Source organism: Vicia villosa, linkage group LG4, assembly GCF_029867415.1.
Source record: "Vicia villosa cultivar HV-30 ecotype Madison, WI linkage group LG4, Vvil1.0, whole genome shotgun sequence".
Classification (NCBI taxonomy): Eukaryota; Viridiplantae; Streptophyta; class Magnoliopsida; order Fabales; family Fabaceae; genus Vicia; species Vicia villosa.
In genome coordinates this window covers 147,473,556-147,488,986 of record NC_081183.1, presented here as the reverse complement: position 1 = coordinate 147,488,986, position 15,431 = coordinate 147,473,556, and the positions used below count along the sequence as shown (strand labels likewise).

The following is a 15,431-nucleotide window of genomic DNA, read 5'->3' as shown; positions in this document are numbered from 1 at the left end:
ATCTTAAAATCAAATAAAATATTTAATTTTGTAACACCTAATTTTAGGGAAAATTGGTGTAAAATAAGGAGGCGGTGGCAAACTTGTAATTATTCATCAATACCTAATTTTGAAGAAAGAGGTGTGCTATGATAATTAATTTTAATTAATTAGTATTAATGATAATTTACTGTAGCGCTCCACAAAACCCTCGATCAAAATCCTATGCACTCAGACTCGAAAATCGTCCCAGAATTTGAATCACCCTCTCGAAAATTGGAATTTCTCTCTTGATCGTGTTTCCCCTCTCGATTCCTCTCTCATAACTTGCAATTTTTCTCGTCTTTGCATAGCAACAAATTTCAAATGATCCTTCTGCAACAAGACCTCCATGTCATGGTTTTGTGGCTGACTAGATTGTTAGAAGACTGGGATGAAAAAAAGGTTGCTCAAGAATACTAATCAACTTCCCACACACTATACATCTATCTATCTCTGGTATGATTCTTATTTTTTGATACTATTCCACTTGAATATGATTTTTTAACATCATTATTACAACTATTCCATCTCTGGTATAATTCCCACTCTATATACATCTCCGTGTATTTTTTCCATTTTGTTTTATCATGTGGGATATGCTAATCACTAGTTTCTTTCATAAATATTTGGTGGACGATGGATATAATATTGTGTTTCAATGCAAAATGCAGAGCATCGTAAGCCTGAAATGCCCAAATATCTAACAAAAGTTCCAATTTGGTTCCTGAACTAAAGTACATTATAGCTGACTTAATGAACTAATAAAACTTTCAATTTGGTTTCAGGTGGTGGTTGGCAATGGAAAATCTTATTGAATAACTATAGCTGACAATTCTACATTACTGTCATCGAAACACACAATTACACAAGTATTGAGTGATTGCATCATTGTATCATGGTTGGTATTTACTTTTATGATACATTTTGAGTATTAAACCATCTTAAGCATATAGGTTGATGTTTGAGATCATTCAATTAAGTGTGTGGGTAATTTTGTGTTTTATAGCTCAACATACTCTGGTAATTCAACTTATTTTCTCCCTTTTAGTCGTGTGTGTCATTTTAAACTTATTTGGACTTTAGTTTTGACCTCTCAAATTGTCTTTATTGCTAATGATTAATGGGTCAATACAAAAAAATCATTAGAAATATAAGAAGCAATAATTAATATTTCTCCTCATGATATTACTAAAATGCAAAAACTAAATGCTTCTAAATTGGTTTAATCTATAGAATGATTAATTTCATTATTTAGTTGAACAATTTCACATCATCACATTTTATTGGAAAAAGAAGACCAAAAAAATTAATTAAGATTAAGCCTTTATGGGCTATTATATACAATACTGTATAGTTGTTGTAAGGCCTAACTCCTAAGCATTTATGTGATAGCAGAAAGCTGATGAAGAAAAGGTGGTGGAAGTTGTCACTCAATCAATGGAAAAGTCATTGTTACTATAGAAAAAGGGGAAATATACAACTAGTGTCGAAATCCATTTTGACATGTAAGTATGCATTATTCAAGTTAGTTTTTAAGTTCATGAACATTAATAACTCATAATTTAAGATGATAACATAACTTTAAATGTTCATATACTATTTCATATTATGATTATGGTGTAAACTTTTCAATATTTTATATTAAATGATTTTGGTATTAATAGTTTATAATTTAAGTTTATGAAATAGTGTTTAATTTTGAGGACACTATGTTAGATTAAACAAATTGTGTTTCAATTTGAACGAGTTTGCAATTTCCACAAGAAAATTCTAAGCTCTTATTTAGTGTTTCTTTTACATGCAGACTATTTTAAATGGAAGTTGGAACACGACAAAAATAATTATGTTAAATATTTTGTACAAGATTCACTAATTACTAATCAAGAAAATAGGTTGGTTGATGGTGAGATTGCTGCAATTAAAGCTATTTGGAAATCTCAAGCACCTCAAAATGTGAAGATGTTTGGCTGGAAATTAATCCAAGACAGATTACCTACCAAAGTTCAGTTGGGTAGAAGAGGGATCATCCAAGACCATAACAACCTTCCGTGTGTTTTTTGCACTCAAGAAGAGGAATTGTTGAATCATCTTTTGTTTCATTGTGATGTTAGTATGAAGATTTGGAAGGCTGTAAATGGATGGTTAGGAATTACATTAGAAGAATGACATTCAAGTTGGGACAATTTCATCTCTCATTGTAAGTAGCTGAAGGAGAAAGGTAGTGTCAATAAGAAAGGTGTGGTGTGGATGGCAACCTGTTGGAGCCTGTGGACTGACTAGCTAGAAACAATTTAATATTAAAAGAAGAAGCTCTAAACCTGGAAAATGTCATTCTGTCTATTAAAATTAAAGTCTGGTTGTGGAGCATCATAGGTAAAAAATCAGCAAGTAGTATTAATTTCTATGATATGTATGTGGCTCCTTTAGACAGTCTAGTTTATTGAGAAATTGATGTTTTTGTGTGTAGTTTTCTTTATTTTGTATTTGGTGTTGTAAGGGATTTAAGTATCTATTGTACTCCCTTTCAATTCAATTTGTTTATAAAAAAAGATTTTTACATTTGGCCATTTTCCCTTAGGCCTAGCCTGTTGTTGGGTAGGTTAAAATTAATAAAAGTTATAAGAAAATGATGATGAAATGATTTTGTTTAATAAATCACAACTTAAAATTCGGAGGAACTGACATAGGTAATTGATATAATGTTTCACACTAGACTTTTAGAAGGAATTCGGTGATAAAACATTGTCTGCAATTCCCGAAAGTGATGCTGCCACACATACCACACCTGTTTTTCTTCTAAAAATAGATACATAATAATATATTTTACATTTGTTTTCTAGTTAAATCGGTGTTAAACATTGCTTCATGATGCAGAATTAAGATATATTAAACCTGTCATTAAATATTTAACACCGGCTTAAAAATTGGTGTTAAATTAAATTATAATACCGGTTTTAAAATAGGTGTTAAATACCATATTTACCATACCGGTAGCATTCACACCGGAAAAAAATAGGTGTTATATCTAAATAACACAGGTGTCAAATCCCTATTCTGCACTAGTGCATACTGCAAAGTTATAGAAACTTTGTACAAGTTGCCTTGCATAATTATTAATTTCTTTATTATGACTTCTTAAGTTCTACCATATATACATCTTTCAGTTTCATGATATATGAACAGTATCGGTGTTAAGTTGCCCCAAATTAATCACTCCTACCATAGGATGTTTGATTATTTTTTATGTGGTGACTAGACTGAAACTTAACAATTTCTAAATATTAGAAATAATTAATATAAACACAAACTACACACTTATGTAATGGTCAACAAAGGTAATTTATTTAAAGTGTGCTTACGCAGTGTCTTCCATAATATAGATCTTCGGTCTTTGCCCATCAACTTGTTCTTCTTGTTCCTCATTAGAAAGTGCTTAGTCCCCCTCTTCTTGACTGCCCTCTTCTGTGGAGTGACGGGGAGGACTTTGTAAAACACGATGAGTATATCCCGGGGTAGGAATGAATCTGAATTCCTCAGAAGTCGGGATTGATGGTTGAGGCTGATCAGTAGGTGGCGGTGTTGGGTTTGTCTGGATTGGTGGTGGTGTTGGGTTTGTCTGATTCGTTGAAGTAGGATGCAAAGGAGAGGGTGTTAGGGTTGTCTGAATTGGTGGTGGTGGTGGGTTTGTCTGAGTCTTTGAAGTAGGGTGGGAAGGAGACGGTGTTGGGGTTTTCTGGGTCTTTGATTGAGGCTGCCAAGGTGGTGGTGTTGGATTTGTCTGAATCGGTGGTGGTGTTTTAGTTGTCTGAATCGGTGGTGGGTGTTTTCTCTAAGTAGGTGGTGGTGGTGGTGGGTTCTTTGAACCAGGTTTCATATGGACCATGCGAGAATTCTTTATAGCAATACTTCCAGGTGGAATTTATCGTTGACGGCATAACCTGTCAACAAAACTTTTGTACACAAGTAACATTATGAATAACATTAGCAAAAATGCACCAAAAAATATTAAATAGCAAAGAAACCAACTAGTGAAAAGATTAAGCCATCTTACTTAGTCGTGCTCGATGGTGCTTTTCTCTTTCCATTTTGTCCAGTCATTTGAATAGAAACTAACTATAAAGCTGCCAACAATAAAATTTTATATATAACATTTTCAGATATCACATCATTATTATACACTTAGTATATCAGATCATTAGTATATCATAACATTTTCGCAATTCTAATAAGTTCAAACAGCAATAGGAACCACAATTAAACAAGTCCTACAATTAAATAAAATGTAGTAAATAGAATTGCGGCCGCAGGATCCATAATTAAACAAGTCCTACAATTAAACAAAATTTAGTAAATGGAATTGCGGCATCAAGTCCTACAATTAAACAAATAACCTGATGTCTGTACTCTGTATGTCAAAGAGCTTCTGAAGAAGTTTAATCTGTCTGAAATCAAAGAAGCAAAGACTCCAATGCATCCAACGTGTGTATTAGGTAAGGATGAGGTAAGCAAGAAGGTAGATCAGAAGATCTAGAGATGTATGATAGGATCTCTTCTATATCTTACTGCTTCTAGGCTTGATATTTTATTCAGCGTATGCTTGTGCGCTAGATTCCAATCAGATCCTAGAGAATCTCACTTAACTGCTGTTAAGAGAATTCGTAGGTATCTGAAATGTACTACTAATGTTGGTTTAGTCTACAGAAGATCTGAAGAATACAACTTAGTAGGATTTTGTGATGCTGATTACCCTGGAGATAGAGTTGAAAGGAAAAGTACTTCTGGAAGCTGTCAGTTTCTCGGTAGTCACCTCATCTCCTGGTACAGCAAGAAGCAAGCCACAATTGCACTATCAACTATAGAAGTAGAATATGTTGTTGCTGCTGGATGTAGTACACAAATGCTCTGGATGAAGAGTCATCTAGAAGAATATCAGATATATGAGAGTAACATTCCTATATTCTGTGATAATGCTTCTGCTATTTGTTTATTTAAGAATCCTATTTTACATTCTAAAGCTAAACATATTGAGATTAAACATCACTTCATTAGGGACTATGTTCATAAGGGTGTTCTTTCTTTAAACTTTGTGGATACAGAACATTAGTGGGTTGACATATTTACAAAACCCCTTGCTGAAGATAGGTTTAAGTTCATTCTGAAGAACATCGGTATGGATTTATGCCCAGAATGAAGGTGTTGAGAAGATCTGATATATGGATTAGATTTGAAATGCTTATTTATTTCTTATCAGATGTTCTGGTTATGTTTGGTCATTTAGATACTCTGATTCTTTATTGTTAACATTTCATATGTCTAAGTATGATCCAGAACTTCTGTTAGATCAAAACAGTTGTCACCGGCTATTCCAGATGATGACCACGTGTTCATTCTGAAGGGACAAGCATGCGTGCAGTTAATGAGACGCCTCCCTAGGTAACTGTACAAATCTTTTCAAATTTCACGCTATCTCCTTTAAACGTCTCTCAACATTAAATGTAAATGATTCAGTTTCCGTATCTATTGCATTCAGAATCTCATTGCATTTTATTTTCAAATCCGTGCCTATTTAAACACAATTCATATTCATTTTCCCTCTTTTCACACATTCATCATCTTCGTTTTATGCATTTTTGTCTCTTTTTATCTCTCTTAAAAAACCCTAAAGTTAAGAAAACCCCAAATCTCAAGTGTTCTTCAATGGCTTTTTCATCAAATACTCAACACAAGGTCTCGTCTTCTCAGCAACATCAACAAGAACAACAACAGCAACAACAGTCTCCTTTGAAGACTTGTTTGATTCTGATTGAAGATTTAGAAGTTCTCTGTGAACTTATGGTTGATTTTGAAAATCTTCAAGCACATCAGTTGGACATCAAGACTAGTATGTTGGTTCAAGGATGGGAAAACTTCTTTGATCGTCTTATTGGACCGGTTTATCCTCTTTTGGTTAAGGAATTTTGGACTCACGCTACTCTAACATCAAACGCCATCATCTCCTTTGTGTTAGGGCAAGAAGTGGTTATCACTGAAAAATTGATAAGGAAGTTATTCAATCTCCAAGATGTGGGTGGAATAGCTGGTTCTCTTCCTGGAAGAACTAATTGGGAAGTAGTCCATCCAGAGTTATTCACTACTGGAATAAGTTCACCTCATTCTACTGATCTGAAGCCTCCTTACAGATTTTGGGCAAAGGTTATTCTGGGATCTCTCAATCACAGAAAATCTACTGTTTCTGCAACCTATATAAGTCAAGATCAGCAGTACCTTCTGTATTGCATTAGAAAGGGTATCAAAATTAACTTGCCTAAAGTTCTGTTCAATCGTATGTGTACTCATGTGAAAGAATCAAGAGAGACAGAACGTCTGAAGTATCCCAAGCTCAAGAAGAATACCATTCCTATGGGAAGATTAATATCAAACATTTTGACTGAGAGTGGTCTATACTCTGAGAGCAGCTGGCTCTATTCAAGATCTGACCATTATTGATGGGAGTACTCTAACTGCTCAGTCTCTAAGAAGAATGCAGTTGATTAAGAAAGTGATCTCCACTCCAAAGGCAATTCCTGATATTCTGACCAGAAGAATTCCAGTTGCTAACTTCCCTCAGATATTCAAGGAAGAACTATCAGAATCTGTTCAACTCTATCTGGAATCTTGTGTAAGAGACCAGTCAAAAGTTGACCCTGCATGGATTCGTGGAAGAACTCTTCCATCTTTGGATGAGTTAAAGAAAAAGGATAAGAAGAAGAAACAGAAGAAGCTGAAGAGAAAGGTTACTGATGAAGGTGTTGCTCCAAAGAAAGCTAAGAAGCAGAAGAAACCTTCAGGTATTGTATTCTCTGACTCTGTACCTGTTAACAGTTCTGAACATGTATCAACAGAGTCCCTCAAAATACCTAGAACTTCTAAACAACTTCAGAAACTTATAGAAGATCTTGATAATGTAGACACCTCTAGTTTACATTCTACCTCTGACCTCCCACCTCAGAAAAGACCACAATCTTCTGAAATTCCATCTTCTTCCACCACCTCTAAAAGAAATCGTCCACTTCATTCTGAACCAACTCTGAACCCCCAACCTCTAAATGTTATCTTTCCAACTATTCCATCAGAAAATTTATTCTCCACAAATCAACCAACCTCCTCCATTTCTAAACCAATCTCACCATTAATTGACCCTTCATCACCATCCACTCTTTCTGACCCTCTTGTTGCTTTCATTGACTCTGAAAATGAAGCAGAATCTTATCCTCCTCCATTTTATTCTATCCCCTCATTGCTTGATATAACCCCTGAACCTTATTTCATTCTCAACCCAGATGATCCCATAACCATCCTCAACCCTCCAAAACCCTCTGTTGATATTCGTTTTGAATTGTTGAAGTATAAGGTACGAACAAGGTTAGATGCTCTGAAGGTTGATCATGACTCCAAGATGGATCATGTAGTTGCTGGAAAGCTCTGGAGAGCTTTTGCTGAAGAAATTAAAGAAGAGTTTCTGGACCTCCAGAAGGACTGTCTTGCTGACGCTCCTGGTCCTGCTGGACTATTGCTGGAGTTTGGTAGTGGAAGGTATTATCATCCAATCACTGACTGGAGGTCTCTAGAAGAGAAGCCTTTCGTTGATGAATTGGAAGCAGATAACTCCTTGGCTCTAGTTGTTTGGAAGCCACATCCATACAAGGTTCTGACTGGAGATTTTCAGCTGCTATTCAACTGGTTCAAAGAGAATCCTCTGGAAGCTCATCCTGACATGGTATATCCTCAAGTTGAGTATTCTCTAGAAGTTGAGATTCCTGTGCTTAAAGAGCAATCTGCTGAAGAAATTCCTGCTGAGGAAAATCATGAAGATGCTCAAATGGTTGAAGCTGATGATGCTCATCCTGTTCTAGAAGAAAACCTTGTTGCTTCTTCTGATGGTCCTTCATCTTCTGTTCTGATGAACACTCTGAAGGAACTCCAACAGAATCAGGCTACTTTGGCTAGTCGTCTGGATAAGCAAGATGGCACCAATGAGGAATTCAGAACTTGGATGCAGAAAGGAGAAGAAACCTCCAAGAAGCAAGCTGAAGACACTGCTGAGATTAAGAACCTTCTGGCCACCTTAGCTTCTAAGTTTAGCCTGTCGTAGTCTGTGTCTTTTTGTCTTAGTTGGTTTTCTTTATTTTTGCATCTGCCTTGTTTGCATCTGCTTGTACTCTCTTCTTCTGATGAATCAATGGATATAATTTTTTCTCTATTCATTTGTATTGTGTCTTTCATTTGAATCTTTTATACTTTTTGATGTTATGACAAAAAGGGGGAGAAGCGTACTAATCGAATTGATTTATAATATCAGTTTCTGGGTTTAAGTCTCAACATTCCTAACATATATTGCAAGTTTTCTGTCTTTGATAGTTTTGCAGGAATGTGATACTCTGGACAAGCTCAATATGGGGAGAAGCAAGTATATAAAAAGAAGCAAATCTGAAAAGAAGCATCTCTCAAAGAGTGAAGCAATCGAGCTCAATGTTCTAATACATCTCAAGCTCTTCTATGTTCTAATTCAAAAATCCAGAAAGCTCTGATAGAAGCAAGCCTTCTTGATGCTCTAATAGAAGATTGAAGATAGAGCTCTGACACAAGTGATCTCAAAAAGAAATTCAAAGCTCTAAAGCTGTCCAATGGAAGCTCTGTAGTGAAGCTCTGAATTATTCTGAAGTTTAAAGTTCAACGTGAAAGTCTCAACTGAAATGGAAAAATACTCAGGGAAGTCTTTTATTTATAAATTCTTCTAGTATTAATTTCAGGGGGGAGATTGTTAATCTCAGGGGGAGACATATTCACACACTCTAAATTATATGCTTAATGCTATATCTGTGCTTTGTCTTTGTTCATCTGATATTCTGGATACAAATTCATATCAATTCTGTATGTTTTTGTCATCATCAAAAAGGGGGAGATTGTTAGAACAAGAAATGTTCTGATCAATATTCTTAGTTTTGATGATAACATTAAGTATGAATTTTGTATAAGACAATGTGGTACTCTAATCCTTTACATTTTCCATTTCAGGAAAAGTATAAAAAAGTATGCACAAATCAGCATTCAGAAGCACTGACCCAGAAGTTCTGGATGGCTTCATCAGAACATGGTCTGGCAAGACATTAGAAGATGGTCCTGCAGAATCAGAACATGAACTAGAAAGCATCACAAGATGGCAGTCAGAAGTACAAGCTCTGAAGCTCTGATGGTATCACGCTTAAAGCACTTCCAGTCTGAAGACAGAAGTTGCATCTGCACCAAAGCTGAAGACTCTAAAATTCAAACGTCTATTCAACATATTCTGAGTCTAGAAGAAAGTACAAGATGAATAGGATATAACGTCAAATCTCTGACTGACAAAAAGAACGTTAGAAGCTACAAAAAGCAAAGTCAGTAAAAGCAGCAAAAGCATGGCTCGAGGTTGTTGAAAAAAGTGTGAAACATTAAATGCAGCGTTGTACTATTCACGCAAAGCATTAAATGCTTCCAACGGTCATTTCCTCTCAAGCGACTATATATAGAAGTTCCATTCAGAAAAAGCATACAACACTCTTGCGCAAAAGAACAGAAACGCTGTCAAACTGAAAAGCAAAAAGAACTTCATCTTCAACCTCACAACTTTGTAATATCTTAGTGGGTGTTAAGAATTAGAACTTAAGAGAAATATCACTTTTTGATTACAGCTTTATTAGAAGCAACTTATACTCTTGTAAACATTTATTTTACATTGATTGTAAAAGGATTTCCTAAAGTGATCAAGTTGTGATCTGTAGACTCTAGAAGACTTAGAGGGTATCTAAGTGGATAACCATTGTAATCAGTTGGATTAGTGGATTAAATCCTCAGTTGAGGTAAATCACCTTGTCAGGGGTGGAATGGAGTAGTTTAGTTAACAACGAACCAGGATAAAAATAATTGTGTTCTTTATTTTTATCTACCATTTTGATAAGTTACACTTATTCACCCCCCCCCCCCCTTTCTAAGTGTTTTTCACTCCTTTTGTTCTTTCCCCAAAAGTCTTCTTGAGATTTTCATTATAAACTTTGAGCTTTTAAAGGTTATTTTCACGGACCTTAATACAATATGATCTTGATATGTTAATAGGCTTATCTCTAACCAATGAAAGCTTTTATCTGAGGCCAAGCTAACGAACCGTCTAGAGATTTATGGCCGATCTCAATAACCAAAACAAATTTTTTTTCTGACAAAGCTTAATAAACCAAAAACATAGATTTTATAAAGAATGATCTCAAGAACCAAACTCAATCTCTTAAAGGTATCACACTTTTAAGAATATAAACGGTCAGCATGACCACTTACAAAAATATCTTTCTCACAAGTAAAGACTTCACTTAGTAACACTAATAAGGCAATTTGAAACGAATAAGAGTATTTTAAGAGAGGGATATATAGAGAGAGAGGCGAGAGAGAGAGAGAGAGAGATAAACTCTAAAGAAATATGAAAGAGTTAAAAAGTGGTGTGATTTGAAGTGAGGGAAACCTTTTGTTACATAGTAATTGAAAACACCAAGAAAGGAAACAATCCATGGGCCGAATTTATTATCTAATCGATTAGAAAAATTCTCTAATCGATTAGATAGCTCAACTATAATTGATTATAAAACTCAATTAGGAAGGTTTGGATATAGAGCCGTTACAAGTCATTAATGTGTTATCCTCGATGATTTTGATTATCATTTATGTGTTATCCATGTTTTGCCAATCAATTGACACATCTTTCCAATCGATTTTGATGGTTAAAAAAGTGTTTGGATAGCTTTTTAATCAATTGGTTCTAGCTTAGAAGATCATTTCAAGGTAGAAAAATATTTTAAGTGTGTGCGTGTGAGTTGTCTTAGTACTAGCTACTACCTTACTTTTACAATACTCTATTCTTAGACAAGACCTGGCGAGCTTTCACACCATTCAACATAGTAGTTACTAGATAATATTTGATTGTATAAGCACTTGATCTTGATTTCTCTTATAAGATGCTTTGGTTATCATCAGGGTGAGGGTTGTTGCCTTGCGTTGTCGTCATCAAAACTTTTGAAGCAGATCTTTATCACATGCAAGCACATAGATCCATACTTTTCACGATTAACTATTGGTGTAGAATTAGAAGAGCAATTATGAGCAATCAATAATAACGCCTCTACCCAGTGCTAGCTTTTACAAATGAAGACTTTGAGAGAGAGAGAGAGAGAGAGATTACGGGTAAGGTTTCACAAACTAAATTTCATCTAGTATGAAAACTTCAACACAAATGTTCTATTTAAAAAACTGCTTGCGTGGACTGCAAGCTAAGCAATCCCATTTAAGTGTGTCATACCTTACAATGTACCACTTGATTAAATCGACGTTATGGTAATCCATATTTCACTTTAGTGCAACATACCTTACGGTGTTCCATATTTCACTTAAGTACGATGAGAAAATTGTATTTATGTCACTCATGTCCTTAACATAATTTCTGGAGTACCCATTGACTATCCTTATGGTCATCTTGTTACTGACAATGTTTGATTGGAACTAAAGTACTTGACTCCACATCTAAGGTTCATAGTGGTGTCAAGTCGAATGTATGGTATACACCCTGTCACCTTGAGAATAAGTTCTGACACTAACACAACTTTTTATGTAATATTCTTATGGTGGGTCAATCTAATATAAATATTACTTCTAATATCCATATCTATGTTAAGACATAATAAATATTTTATATATGATCCATGAGATATGACCATTAGTGTATCCATATAACAATCACAATGCTTTAATATTATTCCACTTCACAATAAAGCATGACTATGAATACTTTAAGTATGATGTCTTTATGTTTAATGAGATCTCATGATTAAGTCACTGTTAATGTTTCATTAAACATACTAGCTATTCTAGGAACTTTCTATTTTAGAAAATAAAACTTAACAAAGAAATGTCTTATTATTATTATTATTAATAGATAACTTAATACAAGTACGAAGTTCAATATAAAACTATTGGTCTCTAGAACTTACACCAACACGATTATTATTTGCATATTTTATCTAAATGAGTTTATTAGTAGTAGTGTTATCAAATGACAAGTAAATCTACAAATTTTCTTCAAAAATAAATAAATCATAAGAAATATTTCAATTGATGTCTTGGATAATTAATTTAATATTTAATTTTGTATCTAAAGCAGTTGTCATTCTATAAATCAATGTTGTTCTCATTCTATAAACCAATTGATTAACTATTCATAAATCACAATTTAAATTATTTGATATTTAAATCAAATTCAATAAATTATTTATTAACTTAAATTTTAAACTAATCGAATTGTTTTGATTTATTAAAATAGTACTATAAAGATTTTGACCTCGTTGTTAAATTAGTCCCGTATCTATTAAATTAACAAGCCAAGCTGTCATCAACTTTAACATTAATAAAGTGATGAAATTTGGGAGTATCTCAAGTGGGGATATGTTTGTGTTTTGGTAGGCGTACACTTCAACTTCAAGTGTCTAAACCACTACCAAATCAAACAAATTCTATGCCATAAGGAACAAAATATCACTAACTAAAACTCAATACTTTTAATTAGTCACATGGCACCCACATTCTGCTCTTGTATTAATTTTCTCAAGTGCGAACACTTCATTAAGAAATCATATTAATTTGTTTGTCATTACACATTGAATATTGCAATGAAGTTATCAATAATCACATGTTTTAAGCGTAAAAAGTAAAAAATTAACCAGAGTATAAATCGGTGGTAATAAAAAAAAAAAAAATATTCAAACTCGATATATAACCCATCCAAGTTATAACAAATTAAATAAATGTCTCTCCAAATACACATTGAATTGTCATAAACTACTTAACAATCATTTATGAGACAATCAAATTAAAATACTTCATATGATCTCTTGATATATATTCTGATATTATAAGATGATATATTTATCTACCCACTCCACCACAAATAAATAACAACTATGAAATATATACTATTGCTAGTCTAGCTGGAGGTTAATTAGATTAAATCACAAATTATTACAACAATCATATGAACCTACGATTGTTTAATATTTTCTGTCGGCCATGGTTGACAAATAAGCGAGAAACTGATTGGATCTTAATAGACTTGAATAAGTTTAATTCTATATATATCACATGACACATGTTTAAGGTATCTTAAATATTCAATAATTAGCTTGTAGAGTTATTTTAGTGTACGTAGTTCTCTATATAAAGGGACATTACAACCTAGGATGCCAAGCAAAGTAAGTTGTTTAAAATGTGTATGCGTGCTAGTGCTTGTAATGCAAAGTATTTGCTCTTGGTTTTACTTGTTTGGAGCACTCTTTGTGCTTTGATGAGTGGTATTTGTTATGGGAGGAATATAGATGGTAGTAGTTTTTCTGATCCTAATCATTGGAATCCTGGTGGTGATAGTGATGATGATTATTGTTTATATAGAAGTTGGAGGGGATGTGGGAGTTTCAATGGGAGAGGTGGTAGAAGTTCTAAAAGTGAAGATGGTACTGGAGGTGGAGGTGGAGGTGGAGGAGGAGGTGGTGGTGGTGGTGGCATTGGTGAGGGCTCAGGACATGGTGAGGGTTATGGTGCAGGTGAGGGAAATAATGGAGATGGTGCAATGAGTGGTGGAGGAGGGCGAGGAGGAGGAGGAGGAGGAGGAGGAGAAGGTGATGGAAATGGTGAGGGATATGGTCATGGTAGTGGTTTTGGTGTTGGGGTGGGGTTTGGAAATATTGGGAAAGGAGGCGGTGGTGGAGGAGGTGGTGGTTTTGGTAATGGTATAGGTAGTGGAAGGGTAGGTCGGGGTAGTGGTTTTGGAGTGGGTGGGGGTAATGGAGGACGTGGTGGTGGGGGAGGAGGAGGGAGTGGTGGTGGAAGTAGCTATGGAGGAGGACAAGGTCAGGGAAGTGGTTTTGGAGGAGGTGGAGGAATGAGTGGCTTAGAAGGAGGTGGAGGAGGAGAAGGAGGCGGTGGTGGTGGTGGTGGAGGTAATGGAGAAGGAGGTGGACGTGGTCATGGCAGTGGTTTTGGTATGAGTGTAGGTACAGGAACTGTTGGCATGGGAGGGGGAGGAGGTGGAGGCTGGGGTGAAGGAGGTGGCAATGGAGGTCAAGGTTTTGGTAGTGGTTTTGGTGCAGGCATGGGTGGTACGGGAGGAGGAATGGGTGGTGGAGGTGGAGGTGGAGAAGGTAGTAGTGGAGGGAAAGGTGAAGGTCACGGAAGCGGTTTTGGGGGAGGTACAGGAGGAGGAGGAGGAGGAGGAGGAGGAGGAGGTGGTGGTGGTGGTGGTGGTGGTGGTGGTGGTGGTGGTGGAGGGTATGGCTATGGTAGTGGCTTTGGTGGTGGTATGAATACAAGTGGAAGTGATACTGATACCACCCAAAGTGAGGGAAATAACCATGGTGCTAACAGTGACATGGGAATGGGTTTTGGCATGGGCATGGGTTTCGGTTTTGGAATGGGGAGCAATGGAGTAGGTGTAACTTCTCATGTTGATCCCAAGGTTCCTTAGATTGACATACGAACTCATAGTTTGACAATGATTTGAAAAATCTAATTTACCGGAAGAAAGTATTGAATATGAAACATATTGCATCTAATAGAAGAGTCCAAGGATTTGTGTTGCATGTACCTTATCTTATTAAATACATCAAAATTTACAATATCATTTACGTCTCATTGTTCCAAATAGATGGCATTTTCATAATCAAAATATTATCTACAATTTATTATTTATATCAATAAATAAATCAATGAAATAATTAAATAATAAGTATTGAAAGTTTAAGAATAACAATATAAAAATAGAGTTTAAAGGTAATGCCCATATAGAGTAAACTAGTATTTCACATAACCAATATCAATATTTTTAAATTAAAAATGTATTTTCATTGGATACATATTTTCTTTTTATTTTGATAATCAACTACGTATTCAAAAAAAGTACAGAGGGGTACTTTAAGCCCAAATACAAGAAAAGATATAGACAAACCACCCAAACTAGCAGTACCCGACAAAAATACTAGAGGATTCTTAAACCATTCGTAGAAATTACAATGTAACTTCTTCCAATCCCCTATCTCTAACCACGACCAAGAATACATCATTACATTATGAACAATCTCATCTGGATCAGCCACCCCGTTATTGAATATGATTTCATTACGGTGTCGCCATAAACACCAGCAAACAGTCAGCCAGATTTCCCCAACTCGATTGTTGGTACAAAACGATTTCAAAACAATCACCATTTGAGAAAAGTGATCACATCAAGTGTACTCTTCCATATAGTCTAATCCCATCCAACTGAGTATTTGATTACAGCCAAACACACATAAAGAATCTGCATATTCCTG

The 15,431-nt window shown here is 35.1% G+C and overlaps 1 protein-coding gene and 1 long non-coding RNA gene across 2 annotated transcripts; both read left to right on the top strand.

Annotated features, from left to right (window-relative positions):
- The first annotated feature begins 215 nt into the window (after positions 1–215).
- Positions 216–1,506, top strand: LOC131599903 (uncharacterized). Its single transcript, XR_009282946.1, has 3 exons — positions 216–477; positions 807–919; positions 1,417–1,506. It is a non-coding gene; the product is annotated as an uncharacterized LOC131599903 (long non-coding RNA).
- Positions 1,507–13,333: 11,827 nt separating this feature from the next.
- On the top strand, positions 13,334–14,587 carry LOC131598040 (glycine-rich cell wall structural protein 1-like). The gene is made up of 2 exons (XM_058870687.1): positions 13,334–14,312; positions 14,391–14,587. The coding sequence occupies exons 1-2, from the start codon at positions 13,334–13,336 to the stop codon at positions 14,585–14,587; spliced, it is 1,176 nt and encodes a 391-aa protein (XP_058726670.1).
- The last annotated feature ends 844 nt before the right edge of the window (positions 14,588–15,431 follow it).

What these genes read in the sequence shown, in the direction of transcription:
- LOC131598040 (XM_058870687.1), top strand. Translation starts at nt 13,334, where the DNA reads ATGTGTATGCGTGCTAGTGCTTGTAATGCAAAGTATTTGCTCTTGGTT. An exon ending in CGGAAGCGGTTTTGGGGGAG is followed by an intron (nt 14,313 to 14,390) that starts GTACAGGAGGAG and finishes GTGGTGGTGGAG; the next exon opens with GGTATGGCTATGGTAGTGGC.